At 40.3% G+C, this 16,327-nt stretch overlaps 1 protein-coding gene and 1 long non-coding RNA gene across 2 annotated transcripts in view; one reads left to right on the plus strand and one right to left on the minus strand.

Annotated features, from left to right (window-relative positions):
* Window positions 1-3,103: 3,103 nt before the first annotated feature.
* Window positions 3,104-15,315, minus strand: LOC146387190 (myosin heavy chain, fast skeletal muscle-like). Its single transcript, XM_084928607.1, has 40 exons — window positions 15,195-15,315; window positions 14,539-14,751; window positions 14,015-14,158; window positions 13,765-13,921; window positions 13,533-13,560; window positions 13,316-13,427; window positions 13,138-13,230; window positions 12,991-13,054; window positions 12,805-12,903; window positions 12,572-12,675; window positions 12,331-12,469; window positions 12,125-12,243; window positions 11,878-12,027; window positions 11,575-11,745; window positions 11,157-11,463; window positions 10,989-11,062; window positions 10,825-10,912; window positions 10,605-10,722; window positions 10,370-10,493; window positions 10,138-10,274; window positions 9,781-10,036; window positions 8,600-8,842; window positions 8,337-8,513; window positions 8,108-8,253; window positions 7,925-8,015; window positions 7,459-7,848; window positions 7,231-7,357; window positions 6,738-6,856; window positions 6,455-6,651; window positions 6,194-6,377; window positions 5,950-6,115; window positions 5,710-5,834; window positions 5,176-5,484; window positions 4,878-5,081; window positions 4,664-4,789; window positions 4,380-4,550; window positions 4,180-4,284; window positions 3,994-4,089; window positions 3,749-3,880; window positions 3,104-3,215 (listed from the first exon to the last, which is right to left on the minus strand). The coding sequence occupies exons 2-40, from the start codon at window positions 14,737-14,739 to the stop codon at window positions 3,195-3,197; spliced, it is 5,814 nt and encodes a 1,937-aa protein (XP_084784733.1). The 5' UTR covers window positions 14,740-14,751; window positions 15,195-15,315; the 3' UTR covers window positions 3,104-3,194.
* The window catches only part of LOC146387191 (uncharacterized), a 32,956-nt gene continuing 20,385 nt past the window's right edge, over window positions 3,757-16,327 (plus strand). Inside the window, exons 1-2 of the long non-coding RNA XR_014800266.1 lie at window positions 3,757-3,859; window positions 3,996-4,186. This is a non-coding gene — a long non-coding RNA (uncharacterized LOC146387191). The remainder of the gene's footprint in view (window positions 3,860-3,995; window positions 4,187-16,327) is intronic.

Here is a 16,327-nt window from a genome sequence, read left to right on the forward strand (position 1 = left end):
AAGTAAAGGTAACACCTCCCATCTCATACATTTCATTTTATAATACCTGCACCACCTAATAGAGATGTATTACATATGACAGGGTATCAATGGGCCTTTCATTGATGTGTAAGTTACCCATGTTATGCGCCCTAATGCCCCTACCTCATCTCTTTAGAGACATGTCGCTGGTATCAAATTTCAAAATGACAGATATAATTAGAAATAGAAAAAAGTGGAACAAACAAAGCAAAATACACCCGCTTGCATAGGTTTAAAAGGTCCTCACCAGGTTGTACAATAATTTAATTAAACCTCAGATAAATAATTAATAAATAATGACACAATGTCACTGATTATTTAAACAAAGCTAATCAAAAATGATTAAGCAGCGTGTAAAAATCAAAGTTGAACCCAGTTCAGTAGCAGAAACCTGAAGTCATGATTTTCTTTATGACTTTTTAATCGGTCTCTCACATCATTGTGCAGGAATTGTCCATTCCTCTTTCCACTCCTCTATGTTTAAGTACACTGAGGTTCATTTCTGCACAGCTCACTGTAGAGTGATGGACTTGGGCTTATAAGCCTTTCTGGACTGATAGACAGCAACAGCTGCTCCTTTAAGATCACTGCTTTTCTCCTATTGTGTTAATACAACAGCTGGTCTACATGGTTATTTTCTTTTTATTACAATTGCTGCTGCTTACCCTCTTGATTCCTACAGAAGCAGCAAGACTTTACATTTGTATTTTGGCTTAGATTTGTTAATATTCACATAGTATAACATGTCGTGTGTTATTCGTCCAAGGTTGTATTTAAATCATTTTAGACTCTAGTAAGCAACAGATGATGTTTTTATGACATCCAAAAAACAACAACAAAAAAAACAACAACCTTGAGTTGAAATTGGTGTACTGATTTTCTATTTTTGTCACGGTCTTCTGTGGGTTCAGGCACTGTGTACTCTTTTTAGACCGTGGTGATGCTGCTGTATAATAACTTCAGTTGAGCCACTGAGCGGTTCCTCTGTTATCTGATGCAGAAAAAGTTCTGTCAGCTGTTTAGGATCGCACCAATAATTTTGAGGGGACTGGATGAGAACCAGAAAAGTAATCCAAGAGTTAAGCTGCTTGGAAACTAATCATGGTGATTTTTTCTAACTTCATTTAGAGAGGATATCAAACAGTAGGCTGAGATCTGTCGCTGACACTAAAACCTCCGGATAGAGGTTGTTGATGCTTCTATGATTCAGTAAATGAGCCGTCCTACCCAGCAACTCTTACTAGTCTTGTTTGGAAAAGTGATACCTTCCATCCACCTGGCATTGTGCCTTGTTATGTGGCTTAAGGAGAAATACACCATCCGAATTAGATATGATGTCAGTGGATCAGTGTTTGGCAAAGGAGTTTGAATTATTGTCAATTTAAAACATCATGTTGGATTTATCCAGCAGAGCTCATGAGCTTGTTGGGCATAAGTTGAACTTAGGAGACACAGAACAGACGAGGCGTTCGTGGGAGACGAGGACTGATGTAGGTTTGCTGCAGAAGTGGACCTAATCCGGGTAAAACCGCTTCTAATCACATTTAACGAAAGATGGGAACTGGAAACTGTTTTAGTACCAGATGAGTGTGTACTTTTTTTTTTTTTTTTTTTTTTTTTTAGGTTTTTAGGTGTTGAAGGCATGTATCCTCTCAATGAAATATTGTGTGGCTGGTTGTTTTTAAAGGGTTTTATTTGTGGTCAGAAATACTGTGATTTTGATAGGATAATGACTGAGATTTGTGTGGCACACTGACAGAGAGCCGTTCAGTGGTTGGTGCGGCGATTTCTTGGTGACTTCAATACCTATACTAATATTGATACAGTGATTTTGGAGCAAAGTTCAAGCTTGATTTGAAAGATTTTAAAGTTATTTGGAGAAAAATGTTACAGTAACACACCATGCTTGGCTGTGTCAGTTGATATTTAAGCAATAAGAATGAAAAAGAGACATAAAAAACAAAGTGTAGGGAACTAAGACTCATACAATACCAGACTGTTCCCTGTGTGTAGTTAAATAAGACCTCTAACAATAAGTAGGCATGTAAAGAATCTCACATGGTGCCATATATTTAGGAACAAACAGGTGCACTGAGAGGAGGGGAGGAGGCAGCTGTCAGGATATATTAATGACAATGGTCCCTGAAGAGGAAACATATGCTGGATTGCTGCCTTGCCCCAGAGGACTTGACTAAATAATTTGGTGTTAGAAAAAGCAGCAACGCACCACACCCCATCTTAAATGGTTCATATCTAAAGACACTGTACAGTTGAACTCAGCATGTGTCTGCTGACATTTTAGAATAATATTTTTCACTGCTGTGCAGGACAAATACATCAGCATTAGCAGCATGCTCAATGAGAGGAAGGCTGTGCAGGTACGATGCAGACAGTGATGATGTGTTTCGTTACTTTTCGCATAAAATGTCTGAAGAAGTTTAGACATGACATGATATACAAAGTTAAAAAGCTATCTGATGCTTTGTTGCTCCTACAACCACAACTTGTGGGTTTACACTTGTGGATTAAAAAAAAGTAAATATGTGTAATACAGAGATAACAAGAGCAGATCATCTCCATCTCACGCTATCACTAGCATCCTCCTCTGTCACACCAACCATCCGCGTGGTGTCCTTCATTACATCCATGAATTTCCTCTGTTCTTTTCCTCTTCCCTTATATTCAACATCACCCATCTAATATATCCTCTGCAAACCCAAACCACATCAGCCTTACCTCTCTAACTTTGTCTCTAAAACACTTGTTACCCTTCTGTCACTAATCACCCGTCACACTCATCTCCACCCGCTCCATCCTGCCTGGACTCTCTTCTTGACCTCTCTTGTGCGATGCCTGACCTTATACATTTTTTCCCTTACTTTTACTGACTAGATTCCAGTCTCAAAAAACAAGGCACCTAATATAATATAATATAATATAATATAATATAATATAATATAATATAATATAATATAATATAATATAATATAATATAATATAATATAATATAATATATCCAATAAAAACTATGAAGACACTCAGATTTGAAGGATTTTGTTTTTATTGTGGAACGTTTAAAGAAAGCAGGCCAAGTCAACAACATTTAATGAGAGCATTTCAACAAAAAATCATATTTTATGATTCTCATTTGAGTCACTCATAGAAGTTGCAGCTTATTCTTCAGCTTCCTTTCCCTGAAACAGACAGAAAAAAACACACACACACACACACGATAAGTTCACTCAAACTGTGGAAGGAAAACTTTGTCCCTGTGAAGACAGAGAAAATATTCTGTCTTTAAAGAGACCTTTTTTGATCATTTCCAGTGCTGTGTTTTAGTTGTTCATTATTTAAGATAATACCCATTTATCTTATACACAGTTTATTATTTGTCTGAAACATCACCATTTTAGCTCCTTTCCCCCTGCCTTTCTTCTGATTGGCTGCCCCTCACAATTAGAAGATTTGATGGGTGAAGTTTACAGTGACAGCTTAGGTATACCTGCTTTCTTTGACATCATGAAGATTTTAAAGCAAAACACAATCTCTGAAACTGAGTGTTTAGAGAGTGTGAGTATGTGTGTTTGTTTATGTACACATTTGTCTGTGTCTGTGTGTCAGAAATTAAGCAAAAATAACTTGACTAATAATTTCACCTGAGAAGTTTGAAATCTCATAATTAAGGACAAAATCAATTATGAATGCATGAATTTTATGCATTACTTACTTTTCCAATTTCACGACTCTTAGCCCTCAGCTTGTTGACCTGGGACTCAGCGATGTCAGCGCGCTCCTGAGCTTCCTCCAGCTCGTGCTGAACCTTCCTCAGCCTTGAAATGTGAGTATTGGCTTGCTCCTCCTAAAATGAGATAAAACAATGGAGTTAACTGTCATAAAGACTGAAGCTACAGAGAATAAATGACTGACTCATAAACAGCAAAGTATTTAATACTGTGAAACATTTTCTCTTACAGCCTCCTCAGCCTGTCTCTTGTAGGCCTTCACTTTCAGCTGCAGTTTATCCACCAGATCTTGAAGCCTGGCAATATTCTTCTTGTCCTCCTCCGTCTGCAGTTTACATAAAGTCACAGCAAATGTAATCATATGGACTTTCCCGGGATACCAGCATCAACAAAATGAAATAAAACACCTTCCTACCTGATAGGTAAGCTCTTTCACTCTTCTCTCATACTTGCGAACACCTTTGACAGCTTCAGCTCCTCGTCTTTGCTCAGATTCAACTTCAGTTTCAAGCTCACGTACCTAAAATATGAACAATGTATGACAATGATGGGAGTTCAAAAATAAATACTGTGAAAAAAACAGTTGAGGTCATGCTGGTGAAAAATGGTCTTTACCCTAGCCTCCAGTTTCTGGAGCTGCTTCTTGCCTCCTTTCATGGCCAGGTTCTCAGCTTCATCAAGGCGGTGCTGCAGGTCCTTCACTGTCACCTCCAGGTTCTTCTTCATCCTCTCCAAATGAGCACTGGTGTCCTGCTCCTTCTTCAGCTCTTCTGCCATCATGGCAGCCTGAAATTTCATATCATATGTATTGTTGTAACTGTCATTTGTATTGTTGTACCAACTAATATAGTTGGTAGAGTAATGCTACAGCAGTATAGACATTCATCAGGGTGGCTCACATCAGTGATGGCCTTCTTGGCCTTTTCTTCAGCATTTCTGGCCTCCTGGACAGCGTCTTCCACTTCACCTTGGATCTGAATGAAATCAGCCTCCAGCTTCTTCTTGGTGTTGATAAGGCTGGTGTTCTGAAAGGAAATACAGGATAATGAATCACATATTCTGACTTTCACCTGTCAAATTGTAAACATATGAAGTTTTTGAATCGTAACTAACCTGAGAGTGCAGCAGTCCCACACGCTCGCTGGCATCAACCAGCTCCTGTTCAGCAATCTTGCGGCCTCTCTCTGTTTGCTCCAGTGCAGCTCTCAGCTCCTCGATCTCAGCCTGCATCAGGTTGTTTCTGCGCTCCACCATTGCAACCTGCTCCTTCATGTCTTCCTGGCTTCTAATGGCTTCATCAAGATGGAGCTGGGCATCCTGAAATGTGTAACATTAAGAGGTAACAGTACCCACTTTAAGCTACTTTTCAGATAATTTTAGAAACTTCGGGCAAATCCTTCAGTGGACCCACCTTCAGCTGTCCCTGCACATTCCTCAGCTGTTTCTGGGCTTCAGCTGCCTGGCGGTTGGCATGACTCAGCTGAATCTCCATCTCATTCAGGTCTCCCTCCATCTTCTTCTTGATTCTCAGGGCGTCATTCCTGCTCCTGACCTCAGCATCCAGAGTGCTTTGCATGGACTCGATCACTCTCTGGCTGTTCCTCTTGATCTGTTCAATCTCCTCGTCCTTCTCTGCAATCTTCCTGTCAACTTCACTCTTGACTTGGGTCAGCTCAAGCTGAACACGGAGAATCTTGGATTCCTCGTGCTCCAGAGTAGCCTTTGAAAAAGTGTGAACCATATTAACACAACCTTTCCTTTAGTATAAATATGCAAACTGACTGTTATAAAGAAGAATAAAGAAGAAAAATAGCTCAGACATAGCGCATCGAATACTTTTCAAGGATAAATCTCACACAGATATGCTTCAAATTGTTTGAGCAGCGCATGCACTTCTTTTGCACAGAAGCCAAACTCAGCTCAGGAATCATAGATTCAGTTTTACCTCGGCCTCTTCCAAAGCTGTCTGGATTTCTGACTTCTCACTTTCCACTGTCTTCTTTCCCTTCTCAAGCTCATGGATGGTTTTACCGGTCTCGCCAAGTTGTTCACTCAGGTCTGATATCTCCTCTGTTCAAGCAGATTTTCAGTACATGAGCATACTGGTCGATTTAAACATTCAAAATTCTTCTCAAGTGTATTTTATTGACAGAGTGCTTGGTGAAAACTGGATTAATGGTCTTACGTTGCAGGTTCTTGTTCTCCCTCTTCAGGGTCTCCAGGTGATCAAGAGCTTCCTCGTAGGAGTTTTTCATCTTGAACAGCTCAGTGCTGAGAGAACGAGCCTCCTTCTGAGCTCCCTCCAGCTCTGCCTGGCTTTCCTCATACTTCTGTTTCCACTCTGCAAGAACCTGAAGATACAGCAAACTATTTAGTTTCTCTTTCTTTTAAACTCTCATCATATTTATATACAAACAAAAATACCGTACCTTGTCAAAGTTTCTCTGCTTCTTGTCAAGGTTAGCAGCCAGAGCATTAGCTCTCTCCACGTCGATCATCAGGTCCTCCACTTCACCCTGCAGTCTCTGTTTGGTCTTTTCCAGAGAGGCACATTTTGCATTCACAGCTTCGATGGACTCCTCAGCATCCTGGAGACGCTGGGCGAGCTTTTTCCTGTTAAGAACATTCAATTTTCAGACTTGCTGTATATTAATCACGACACGAGAAAAAATATAAGGCTGGAGACTTACTTTGCCTCCTCCAGCTCCTCAGTGCGCTGAATAGCATCAGTTTCATATTTGGTCCTCCACTGAGCCACCTCGCTGTTTGCCTTGGACATTGAACGCTGCAGCTCAGCTTTGGCTTCCTGCTCCTCCTCATACTGCTCCCTGAGGAGGTCGCAGTCGTGACGAGCTGACTGGACAGCATGAGCCAGGGCGTTCTTGGCCTATAATCAGAACAAAAACCAGATAATTATTTGACAGAAAACATTTTTTCGCCTTTTCTTCTCACACAGTTTTCAAATTCTGTTACCTTGACTTCCTCCTCTATGTGCCTCTTAAGCTCCTCGATTTGCTGAGTGTAGGCCAGTTTGCCTCTGGTCAGCTGAGACACGAGAGCTTCTTTCTCCTCGATCTGCCGTGAATATTCACCTAAGCAACAATTTTTTAGTTATTAGCATACTCAACAGCAACAAGAGCAGGAAATAAGCATACATTGATGCACCATAAATTTTCCACTGTTGCAACTGAAGAACAACGATATTAAAAACCTTAATGAACCCTAAACTTGTGAATAGCATTCCTAATGAGGTTAGAAATATCCACATCACTACATTTTTAACTTGTAAAAATGTATGTGAATTTCCATTGTTACAGATCTCGCTGCTGTTTGCATTTTGCCTCAGTACCACTATCACAACCCACCAGGTGAAGTGGTTACATCATGAATCTCGGCTCCTTTGTCAGTCATTTCATTTTTTTAAGGTAATACAAAACATGATTTTCATATGAAGTGAGTTTCGTACCATTTTCAGTCTGAAGTCGTGCTTTTTGTGCACCGATATCATTCAGCTGACGAACATTTTCATCGTTCTTTGACTTGAGCTCATTTAGCTGATCTTCCAATGTCCTGCACATCTTCTCAAGGTTTGCCTGATGAAATAAAGCATGTATTAGTAAAAGAAATAAATACATACATAAATAATAACATTACAGTTTATTTTCCACTTTTGCAAGTTTAGCGCTCTGATTACCTTGGCTTTGGCAATACCCTCCATGTTGCTTGCAAGGTCATCAATCTCCATCTTGTACTCGCTTTTCTCTTTCTCCAGCTTCTGTTTGACTCTCTGCAGGTTATCAATCTGCTCTCCTAGCTCGGCCACGCTGTCAGCCTGCTTCTTGCGGAGAGCTGCGGCGGTGGCTTCGTGCTGCAGGGTGGCCTCTTCGAGATCACGCCGCAGCTTCTGAAACTCGGCCTCGCGCTTCTTGTTCATCTCAATCTGAGCTGCAGTTGCTCCGCCAGCTTCCTCGAGTCTCTCACTGATCTCCTCCAGCTCTCTGGAGAGATCAGACCTCTGCTTCTCCACCTTGGCCCGAGCAGCACGTTCAGCCTCAATCTCCTCCTCAAGCTCCTCAATACGAGCCTAAAGCACAAAAAAGTTTAAGCTAAGTTGAACATATTTGAAGATTTTTTGCTATAGTAAATACTTCTAATTATACCTGAAGTTCCTTTATCTTCTTCTGTAACTGCAGTCCCAGAGATTGCTCATCCTCGATCTTACTCAGGAGCTGGCTAATCTCAAAGTCCTTCCTAAAGGGGAAAAAATGATAATGGCATATTACAGTTGTATTTATCAGAGAATATTTTAGTGCAGATAAATATATATGAATTATTTTTCTTACTTCTTTATTTTCTCATCAGATTGCTGCTTATCATTCTCCAGATCCATGATGGTTTCTTGGGCCAGTTTAAGGTCACCTTCAAGCTTTCTTTTAGCCCGCTCAAGGTCCATGCGAAGCTTCTTTTCTTGCTCCAGGGAACCTTCAAGCTACCAAAGACAGAGATATTTCATGGATTTAGAAAGTGTATTAGTGAACTGTTGGTTTTCAGATGAGTTTTAAAAATACTCACATCGTCCACTTGCTGCTCCAGCTTGGTCTTGGCCTTCGTCAGACTGTTAACTTTGTCTTCCTCTGCCTGCAGGTCATCGAGGGTCTGCTGATGGGCCTCTTGGAGGGCTTTCTTTTCTTTGCTCAGCTTGGCAATGGACTCATCTTGAGCAGCCAGTTCCTCTGTGAGGTTTTTGACCTACAGAAGTTGACATGAATATAAACTTACAAATGATTTTCTCAACACTTAACAAAACAATACATTGTTAAAAGAGGGAGTATAACCTTGTTCTCAGTGGCATGTTTCTCCTTTTCCACTTTGGCCAGGGTCAGCTCCAAGTCATCAATATCCTTCTTCAGCTCAGAGCACTCGTCCTCCAGCTTCCTCTTCTTTGCAGTCAGTTCAGCGTTCATTTCCTCCTCATCCTCCAGTCTCTCAGCTGTCTCTTTGAGTTTGGCCTCAAGCTGGATTTTTGCTTTAATGAGCCCCTCACACCTTTCCTCTGCATCAGCAAGGTTTTCACCTTCCTAAAAGGCAACATAAGTTTGTTAATCAAATTAATTATATCTTGGGGTCATTCTAGACCCAACATTATCCTTCAAGAGTCACATAAATAAAGTGTCCCAGGTACTTAAATTTAATAATCGAAATTTTAATCATATACGTAATAATTTAAATATGAATGTTGCAAAAACTTATTTTTACTCAATGATCATCTCTCATATGGACTATTGTTTGACGTCCTGGTCACTTGCTTGTCCAACAACACTTAAAACTATTGAAAACATTTATAAAAGAAGTTTAAAACTACTTGACAAAAAACCGACTTCCCACCACCACTGTCATGTGTTAAAAAAACATAAATTACTGAACTTCAATAACTTAGTGAAACTTAAAAGAGTGTGTTTAATATATAAAGTCTTACACTCCCTTGCTCCACCACCACTAAAGCAGTTCATTAGGCATAAAGAAAGCTCAGACAGGACCACTCGAGCTACAATCCGAGGAGACTTGTTTATACCCCACAGACGGACAGCATTTGGGCAGAACGTCCTCTCTGTTAAGGGTGGCCATCTGTGGAACAGTCTTCCTCAACCCATTAGAGAATGCTCTACACTCAATTTGTTTAAGGCAAAGGTTAAAAACTGGTTATGGACAAATCAAGTGTGTGATCATGTATGAGTTGTATAGTTTTAATGTTTTATTTGGGAACAGAATGGTGTGTATGTGTAAGTTTGGTGATGGAGTTTTTATTATGAATGAATGATGAATTTTTATGAATTATTATGTCTATTTTTTTATGTTTAAGGACAACAGATGGAAATTAGCCTTTGGCTATAATCTGGCATGTTTACATTCATGTAATTTTTTTTTTTTTTACATTTACGTTCATTAACATGCACTGTCCTAAATAAATAAATATAATCTGTAGACACTGTGCATGCAAGGTAGCGACTGAACTCACAGACTGCACTTGTAACAGTAAGTCATTCTTCTCCTGCAGCAGAGAAACCATCTTTTCCTCCAGTTCTTTCTTCTTAGCCAGAGCCTTTGCCAGATCCTCTTTGGTCTTTTCAAAGGTCTCTTTCATTGCGGCCATTTCTTTCTCTGTCTCTGCACTCTTCAGCAGAGGCTTAATCTTGAAGTACAGCTTCATCCACGGCCAGGTTTTGACATTCATGAATGAACGGATGTTGTACTGGATGGAGAAAATAGCATCTCTGATAAAAGAAAGAAAGGACGAGTTATAAAATGTTTGTTTTACAAATTAAATTGCAGGTTTCACAAACATCTGTCACAGCGTCAGCAACAGACAGCTTACCTCCTCTCCATCATCTTGACAAACTCGCGCCTCATGAGGAAACCTCTGCAGAGAGCCTGAGTCATTGTGACCAGCTCAGCCAGCTTCTCGTCTCTCATCTCCTCCAGAGTTCCCAGCAGACCGGCTTTGAAGAACACCTGAAAGTTATTAATACAAATTATTTTTCATTTGTTAACTATTCTCCACATTTCAGCATAAACAGCATTTTCCAGAGAGAATTTTCTTTCTCTACCTTGGTGTGACCAAACTTGTACTGAGAGTGGTCCACATTGATGGATCCCAGAAGTTTCTCTGAGGCCTTCTTGTTGTCAATGAACTGTCCCTCAGGAATGACGCTAGCATTCAATACCTTGTATCTAAAGTAAAGAGTTCAATCACCTAGTCAGATGCAGTGGCTTTAAGATAATAATAAAAGTAATAATAATAAAAAAACGTTTCATTGTCAGTGAAGATGCTAGCAGTGTTACCTCTGCTTGAAGTCACCGTAGAGGATTCTGCTGGGGAACCCTTTCCTGCAGATCCTGATCCCCTCCAGCACACCGTTACACCTCAGCTGGTGGATGACCAGGAAGTTCTCCATGAGACCTGTAATATGTCGTTAAATAAACACATTTTGACAAGAGTGACAGAATGTAAATGTGAAACAGTGAAAGCACATCACAGGTTTGATTTCTTTCAGCCATGTACCTGGCGTCTTTGACTCATTGGGAATCAAGCAGCGCACAAAGTGAGGATGAGTGCTCCTCAGGTTGGTCATCAGCTTGCCCAGATTCTCCTGAAGCATTAAAACAGCATCGAGTTAACAAAATAAATGACAAGTATCTCTAGTAAGTGATTCTTACTCATCTTACCCTGAACAATGCAGACACCGTCTGGAAGGAGCCACCCTTCTTTTTGCCACCTTTCTTGCCACCACCGCCCTCAGCTGTCAGTGGGACAGTTACAGTGAAATGATTAAAGCAAGAAATGGCAATGCATTTTTAATATCTAATAAACTGTGGAGAAATTACAATTGATACCTTCTGAAGCGGCATGAGATGCATAGAGGAAAGCCAACAGCTTTGTTGAAGACTTCTGGTAGAGCTGTACCACAGAGTCGTTCAGGGGGTCTTTGTTCTTCTCCAGCCAGCCGACGACATTGTAGTCAACAGTACCAGCATAGTGCACCAGGGAGAAGTGGGCCTCAGCTTTGCCTTTGGCAGGCTTTGGTTTCTGGAAGGGGGCACTTTTGCCAACATGCTGGTCATAGAGTTTGCTCTTGAAGGTCATGTCTGTTGCCTTGGGGACAATGCACTCCTCTTCAAGGATGGAGAAGATACCCATTGGCTGCCAGGATGAAACATGAAGCAAATTATTTCAAGGCTTCAGACTGATTTCTGTTTTTATCAACACACAGTACAGAGTTCACGTGGTAAAAAAAACACAAAGTGTCTTCACCTTCTCAATAAGCTCAATGCAGGCAGCCAAGTCCATGCCAAAGTCAATGAACTCCCATTCAATGCCCTCTTTCTTGTACTCTTCTTGCTCCAGGACAAACATGTGATGGTTGAAAAACTGTTGCAGTTTTTCATTGGTGAAGTTGATGCACAGCTGTTCCAGGCTGTTGAACTGAAAAGGGAAAAAAATCCTTATTATATCAAACCCAATAACTCATCATTAAAATCTGTCCAAAGCAAAGCTTCTTGCAAGAAATGTTTCAATAACAAAGGTATAAAACGGTGCTATTTCCGTCTCACTTACATCAAAGATTTCGAATCCAGCGATGTCGAGCACACCGATGAAGAACTGTCTCGGCTGCTTTGTGTCCAACATCTCGTTGATTCTGACGACCATCCACAAGAACATTTTCTCATACACGGACTTGCAGAGCGCCGAGACGGCGTTGTTGACCTGATTTTACAGATCGACAACAAAGACAAAGGATGAGAGAATGTCACACAAATAAACCGTGAAAGTGGTAAAAACGGGATGGATTAGGATATTTCACCTGCGGGACAGTCTGACCCTTAGTCACAAACTCGTTTCCAACTTTGACTCTTGGGTAGCACAGTGCCTTAAGCAAGTCAGATGAGTTCAGGCCCATAAGGTAGGCGATTTTATCCGCGACTGAGAGTAGAGAGAAAGACAGTAGGACAATTAGCAATAGTGTTTTTAGTTTGTTTCATACTTAAAGTTTTTAAAGGTCCAACATACCCTCAGTGCCATCTGGCTCAGCCTGCTCTTCTCGTTGCTTCTGCTTGAACTTCATGTTTCCGTGTTGCATCACAGCTCCGGTCAGTTTATACATGCTAATTTTCTCCTCTGCGGTGAAGCCCAGGATGTCAATGGCAGTCTAGGTATATTAAAATACATAAGTCATTCACACAAAGCTCTTTCATTTAATACAGTCCTAATTGTTTTTTTCATAGTAACTTATATTTAATCATTTTCTTACATCAGTAGCGATGAATTCTTCAACGTCATTGATACTCTTGACAGTGATTTCACCCTGACTGATCATGGGATAGTCGTATGGGTTTGTGGTGATCAGGAGAGCCTCTAAAGAAAACAAAAAAATACATGTCAATATAATACGCTATACAATACAGAGAAACAACACATATATGTTATATATTGTTGTTTACAAGCTATGGAAAAACTGAGATATTTTCATTATTATTCTCTAACCGATGAGCTCAGGTTTGTGGCCTGTTGTGAGCTGATAGAAGATATGGTAGCTCCTCTCAGCAGAGAGCTGGAACGTCACGCGAGACTTCTCCAGCAGATCTGTAAAACAAATCAGGATGAGGATAAGAAAGTCCATAGGCTAACAGGACAGAGACGAAGGATGTGCTTGATCATTTGTAGCCTCACATGTTTCAATGTCTGCTGAGGCCAATTTCCCAGTTGTGCCAAAATGGATTCTGATGAATTTACCCTTTTAAAAAGAAAAGACTGGATTAGTATGATGATTATTTTTTTAAAATTTTATTTAGAAAGGCTTAATTAATAGACACTTACAAAACGGGATGAGTTGTCATTCCTCACTGTTTTGGCATTACCATAAGCCTCCAGCAGTGGATTAGCTGCAATGATTTGATCCTCAAGGGACCCCTGAAAGTTTAAAATGACAGATGTTTGTATTTTGTGTATTTCTTTATTTTCATATACATAATTTAAAACACATTGCATGACTTACCTGCATTTTTCCAGGGACTTGCTCGGTTTTCTTTCCTCCAGCCACTGCGATTGTCGCAAAGTACTGGATGACACGCTTAGTGTTGACAGTCTTTCCTGCACCAGATTCTCCACTGTAGTCACAAAAACACCTCATTAGCAAGAAAACCCCCTTGCACTGGGTAATCGTGTGCACACACACGCACAAACATTTGCTGAATTCTAAAAAAGAAACTTACGTGATAAGGATGGACTGATTCTCACGGTCTGTGGAGAAACAGTAACAAAGATATTAGCCATCATTTATATTAACAGTAATGCGGTGACCCACTATCAGAGTTTAATGTGTATATGTAAGTTATTTTATCTTTACTACTGCTCCACAAGGTAAGTTCAAAACTTATAAATTGTTCCTCTCTTGTTATATGAGCCTGGTATCACATGCAAAGTGCTGCGACACATGCTTCATACCTTGGAGCATGAACTGATAGGCGTTATCAGAGATGGAGAAGATGTGGGGTGGAGCCTCAACTCTCTTCTTGCCCCTGTATCCTGCCACAACCATTGAATCATACACTGGGAGCCACTTGTAGGGGTTCACAGTGACGCAGAACAGCCCAGAGTAGGTCTGTGGAGTCAGAGAGGATCATTTATGATGCAGATCTTCCTTTTGTCATGAGCACGAGTATCAGCTATGGAGTTCTGATCAAGACAAACTCACGTAGATCATCCATGCTGCATAGCGCTCTTTGAGGTTATACAGCACAGTAGGCTCACTGAGGTGGGTCATCATGGCCATGTCCTCAATCTTATCGAACTTTGGAGGGTTCATGGGGAAGACTTCATCTTCTTTCACAGTGATAGTCTAACGCACAGACAGAAAAAAACATTAGTGGCACAGATATCAGTGGGCAAGTGGGCCAAACTTATTAAACAAGCAAAGACAATCAGTTTATCTATTCCCTTAGAGGTCAGAAAAACAACACATAATTCATTTCCTGCTATTCTGTTTTATTTTAGCTGAAAATGAAGCTGTGCTGCTTAGTCATTTTTTTCTAATATGCATACAATCCTGAGGCCTTCATTCAGTGCTGAATGAGACCACACTAGCATCAGTGCAGCTGTTGCACTCAGATATTTGAACTCACCCACTCAATCAAGTAGTCTGGCTCATGCAGCTCGGCTCTATAACATTTACACTACAATAACAATAAAAAAGGTTTTGCAGAGTCAAGGCACTCTCACCTTCCCGCACAGAGTCTCCACAGTGGCTTTGCCGCCCTCTCTCTTAATAAGTTTCCCCTTGAGGTACATTTCATTGGGCTCAGTCACAAAGTATGCTGTTTTAGCATCAAATGGAGTGTTCTGGGCTTCAATGCGCTCTCTTTCTGGCTTGCGGAGGTAAACGGCCGCCGGGCCAAAACACTCCATCTCTGCGTCTCCCATGATGACTCTTTACTGCAAGTAAGTAAAACAAGACAACAGTCATTATTTCTTCTCGCTCATGATGGCAACACAGTACTGCACGAGGATAAAGAATCCTGAAGCTGTTGTGGATGTCAAATGAAGTGACAGCTGGACTGTGTTTAAAATACTTTGTAACAAACACTCCAATCTGTGTGTAACCCACGACTGCCTATATCTGCTCCAAAATATTAAAATATTAAGAGGTAAAAGGCACTAGACATTAAACAAAACTAACAATTTCTCATCTTTATTCAATGATTCAAACATGTTAATAAAGTGAGAAGCCTCAACATGAACTCTGTTAATTGATTTGTAAACCATCTCACAAAATGCTAAATGAACAGCTGGATATTCAAGCATCAAAGTCTCATTTACAGCATATAAACAATGCTATTAATTAAAAGTGTCTTTTGATAAACATGGGAAGCAATTACCTTTTCCCCTCCCTTCAGAAAAAAAAAACAGCTGTTGATGGTCCTGTGAGGGTTCTGATGAAGAAAAAGAAAAGATAAATTGTTCAAATGAATAAGTGTAATTAAACTAATAAAATAAATAAAAGGCACTCGGTCTGAGGTAAAGTCCTGGCATTAGCACAGCGGTCCTGTCTCTGGCAGTAAATGATCATGCCCTGCATTGTTCATTAAGCTGCTGGCTCTCCTCCTGCTAATAAAAGACTGTAACTCACTCACCTTGACTGGAGGCTTGGCAGTCCTTGTGGGTGTCCAGCCTTCCTTCTTATATAGGGAGATCAGTGTTCACTCAGCAGAAATGGCCTCCTTTATTTGGTCAGGTTGTTTTGTGCTATTTCCTCGAGTATTTTTGCCTCCGCTCTGTCCCCTGCCGTCGTTCGTCACTGATCAACAGGCTCTTTCACTTTTTAGTTGTCACATATTCTGAATGACTTGTTTACAGAGGCATGTTTCAGGCAATGATAACAATTTTAATCGGGAAATAATATCAAGAGTGAATGACACATTATAGTAAATATAATTGTATTTATATATGTAAATATAATTATGTAATTATAAATATAGTAAAAGTCTAAATAAAAGTAAATATATTAACCTCTCTGGTGTCATTAGATAAGTGTGGCTTTGCTTTCTATTGTTATTAATTAAAATACTACTCGGTATAATTTATATATTTAAAATAGGAATCAATAGATCCTAAGGCACTGACGTATGTGACAGAGAGCACAGAACACAATTGTCCTGTTGTAAAGTATTTCACTGCTGCAGTAAAGATGCCACACAAAGCACCGCTGTCAAACAGGAAGCCTTAAAAAGTGTATAAATAGATGAAGACACTGGCAATGCAACATTTTTGAACTTTGTCTAAATATTGTTCTGGTGATCGGTTACTGAAGTTCAGACATTGTGTTGGTCTTTACAATAATCTCTTTAATGCACCCTGGCACTGCAGAGGATCTGAGTTTAGCCGTGGAGAAGCTCTCATGTGTCCCTGGGATTCTGTTGCAGAAGCCTTGCAAGTCTTTCCTGTGACAAAGGAGCACAATTGGGCCTAACAGCTGCTAATCTAAGAACTTGTGAAAATGATGATACCTCAT

Source organism: Perissodus microlepis, chromosome 5 (genome assembly GCF_051167445.1).
Source record: "Perissodus microlepis isolate ML-2025 ecotype Zambia chromosome 5, ASM5116744v1, whole genome shotgun sequence".
NCBI classification, from domain to species: Eukaryota; Metazoa; Chordata; class Actinopteri; order Cichliformes; family Cichlidae; genus Perissodus; species Perissodus microlepis.